The 2,948-nt window shown below is 36.4% G+C and overlaps 1 protein-coding gene across 1 annotated transcript; it reads left to right on the top strand.

The window, feature by feature from the left end:
• The first annotated feature begins 602 nt into the window (after window positions 1–602).
• Window positions 603–2,366, top strand: LOC109206798 (histidine decarboxylase-like). Its single transcript, XM_019369663.1, has 7 exons — window positions 603–684; window positions 980–1,199; window positions 1,300–1,534; window positions 1,633–1,826; window positions 1,909–2,045; window positions 2,139–2,247; window positions 2,341–2,366. The coding sequence occupies exons 1-7, from the start codon at window positions 661–663 to the stop codon at window positions 2,364–2,366; spliced, it is 945 nt and encodes a 314-aa protein (XP_019225208.1). The 5' UTR covers window positions 603–660.
• The last annotated feature ends 582 nt before the right edge of the window (window positions 2,367–2,948 follow it).

Genomic DNA, 2,948 nt, shown 5'->3' with positions numbered 1-2,948 from the left:
GAACGAGTTGGGCGGATTGAATGGGTTTGGGCTCAAATTGACACCCCTAGGCATAAACTCGTTCAAAGACAGTGCTATCAATTTTCACTTTATTTTATGTCACCTAAAAATTTTACACTTTACTAGATCTTCAATGCCTTTATTTGTTTGATTCTTCAATTATTTTAATATCAAGAAAATATGCATCCGTTAGATTGTAGTAAACAGGTTAGTAGAACTCGTATATATAATTTTAAAGAAAGAATGAATAGTTTAGACGCTCGAGTTTTGGCAGCATCTTTTACATGTTTATTTGGATTTGGCTTCTTATATATCTCACCTACCCATTGATAATAGAATAATGGCTGGCAAAATTAAGTAGTAACTTTCTAATACAGGGTCAAACCGGCCAATAGCACATACTAATAGTATATAGAGAAATTTATTTACAATAGACTTGTTCAAGGAAAGAATGGTGAGTGGGATAATAGAAGAAACTAACAGGAAAAAGAAGGCAAAAAAGAAAGAAAAGAGAAATGCAAAATGAAATTGGTGGTTGGTGCACAAACCCTTGATCTTTTAGACCTATATAAACCCCAGGCATATGAACAAAATATAATCATCAGTTGGTTTTCCATTCTAAGCAAACAAAAAGAAAACTTTGTGCTCCAAGAGAATATAATGGGTAGTCTCTCATTTGAAAAGGTACTATTCATTACTATTTTCTTATTACCATTACAATCAACTCACCTTGTTTAGTCCAAAAGCCATTTTTGCAATCCCTTCCAAATTGTTTAAAAAAAAAGAAAAGAAAACTATGTCGTCTTATAAATACTAGAGATTGTGCATTGAGCTAGCTACTTATTATTTTTCACCCCTACTCTTCTAACACCTAGCTAAAAGAAACAATGCATTTATGGAAATTAAGTTATTGAATTGTGTAACCATATATCTCGTTTAAAAACTTAAGTTGTCATACTGACACGATGATGCTTGGCAGGACTTTGAGCTATCGGCCATGACACCCAAAGGTTTAGCAACGCCATGTTTGTTTCCGAATGGCGACAACAAGAGGCAGAAGGTGGAGCCACCTGCCCCAAGGAAGAATCTGCAACTTGCTGTGACGGAGCCAGGCTTCGGAAATGACGGCTCTAATTTCTTGGACTCTATCTTGGTCAATTATTTAGATACACTTACTCAGCGAGTCAATTTTCATATAGGTATTATTTCCAGCCTTAATTTCTCGCTAATGACCAATTAACCCTCTCAATGACATGATTAGACTAAATTACTTCTTTTCTTCTTCATCTTATATATTAGGTTATCCGGTGAATATTTGTTACGATCATTATGCCACTTTAGCACCACTTTTGCAATTCCACCTTAATAACTGTGGTGACCCTTTCATTGAGAACACTGTGGATTTCCATTCAAAAGACTTTGAAATGGCTGTTTTGGATTGGTTTGCCAATCTATGGGAAATTGAAAAGGATCAATATTGGGGCTATGTTACCAATGGTGGCACTGAAGGCAATCTCCATGGCATTTTATTAGGGTAAGTGTTGGCATCCAACCAAGAAAGTAGAATACTATAAATTATATATACTCCATTGTTTCCATGCACTGCTACTTCTTCACATTGTTTTCATGCAGGAGAGAGCTACTTCCTGATGGAATATTATACGCGTCAAAAGACTCTCACTACTCGGTATTCAAAGCTGCAAGAATGTATAGAATGGATTCGGAAACGATCAACACATTAGTAAATGGGGAGATGGATTATTCAGACCTAAGAGAAAAGTTGCTTCAAAATAAGGACAAACCAGCTATTATAAATGTTACAATTGGTAAATATGTTTTCCAACCTCTATCCGTTCTTTTTTCTTTCCTTCATTAGTCTTCTTACAATATTTTCCTAATTAATTGTAGGAACTACCTTCAAAGGAGCTGTTGATGACCTTGATATTATTTTTCTAACACTCAAAGATTGTGGCTATTCACAAGATATGTTTTACATCCATTGTGATGCAGCACTAAGTGGGTTTATTGTCCCCTTTATAAACAATGTGAGTTTTGCTTCTTACTTAATTTTGAAAAATTCTCAAGTAATTAATATGCAGAGCGACATTCTGATTATTCTTTATGCAATTTGACAACAGATGATAAGCTTCAAGAAGCCAATTGGAAGCGTCACGATTTCTGGTCATAAGTTTTTGGGATGTCCAATGCCTTGTGGTGTCCAAATAACAAGAAAATCCTANTATCCGGGCGGGCTCCCGACTTCAAAACTTGAAATGTATTCCTCTACTATCCGGGCGGGCTCCCGACTTCAAAACTTGAAATGTATTCCTCTGTTATCAGGGCGGGCTCCCGACATCAAAACTTGAAATGTATTCCTCTGTTATCCGAACGGGCTCCCGACTTCAAAACTTGAATGTATTCCTCTGTTATACGGGCGGGCTCCCTACTTCAAAACTTGAATCACTTCTCCCTGTTCTCGAATGGGTACCTGACTTCAACAAAAATAGACAAAAATAAAGAAAATTTTCTGCCCCAGTTTGGCAGCTGGGCGGATGGGTGAGTGTTAGACTGAACTATTTTACCAACTATTATAAGAATTTGAAAGCTAAGTCCTATTATCCAGGTAGGTCCTGACAACTTCTAACAATTACGAACCTAAGTAGCATCCTCTGAAGGTATTACTCCCACTACATTTGTTGTCTAAAGGTCTTAAACTACTTCCCATTATCCAGGAGGGTCCTGACAACTTCTAGTTAAAAGACAGTTTTAACCTAAGCTATATCTACTGAAGGTACGACTTCCACTATATCTTGTTATCTAAACAGACCTTAAAACTACGTCCCATTATCCTGGAGGGTCCTGAAAACTCCTAATTGAATCCTATCTTAAACATGCAAACTTTGGAATCAACTTACATTCCTTTGGGGTACATTTGTGCTAAATTATGC

The sequence above is a fragment of the Nicotiana attenuata genome, unplaced genomic scaffold, assembly GCF_001879085.1.
Source record: "Nicotiana attenuata strain UT unplaced genomic scaffold, NIATTr2, whole genome shotgun sequence".
NCBI classification, from domain to species: Eukaryota; Viridiplantae; Streptophyta; class Magnoliopsida; order Solanales; family Solanaceae; genus Nicotiana; species Nicotiana attenuata.
This window is presented reverse-complemented; position numbering and strand designations above follow the sequence as displayed.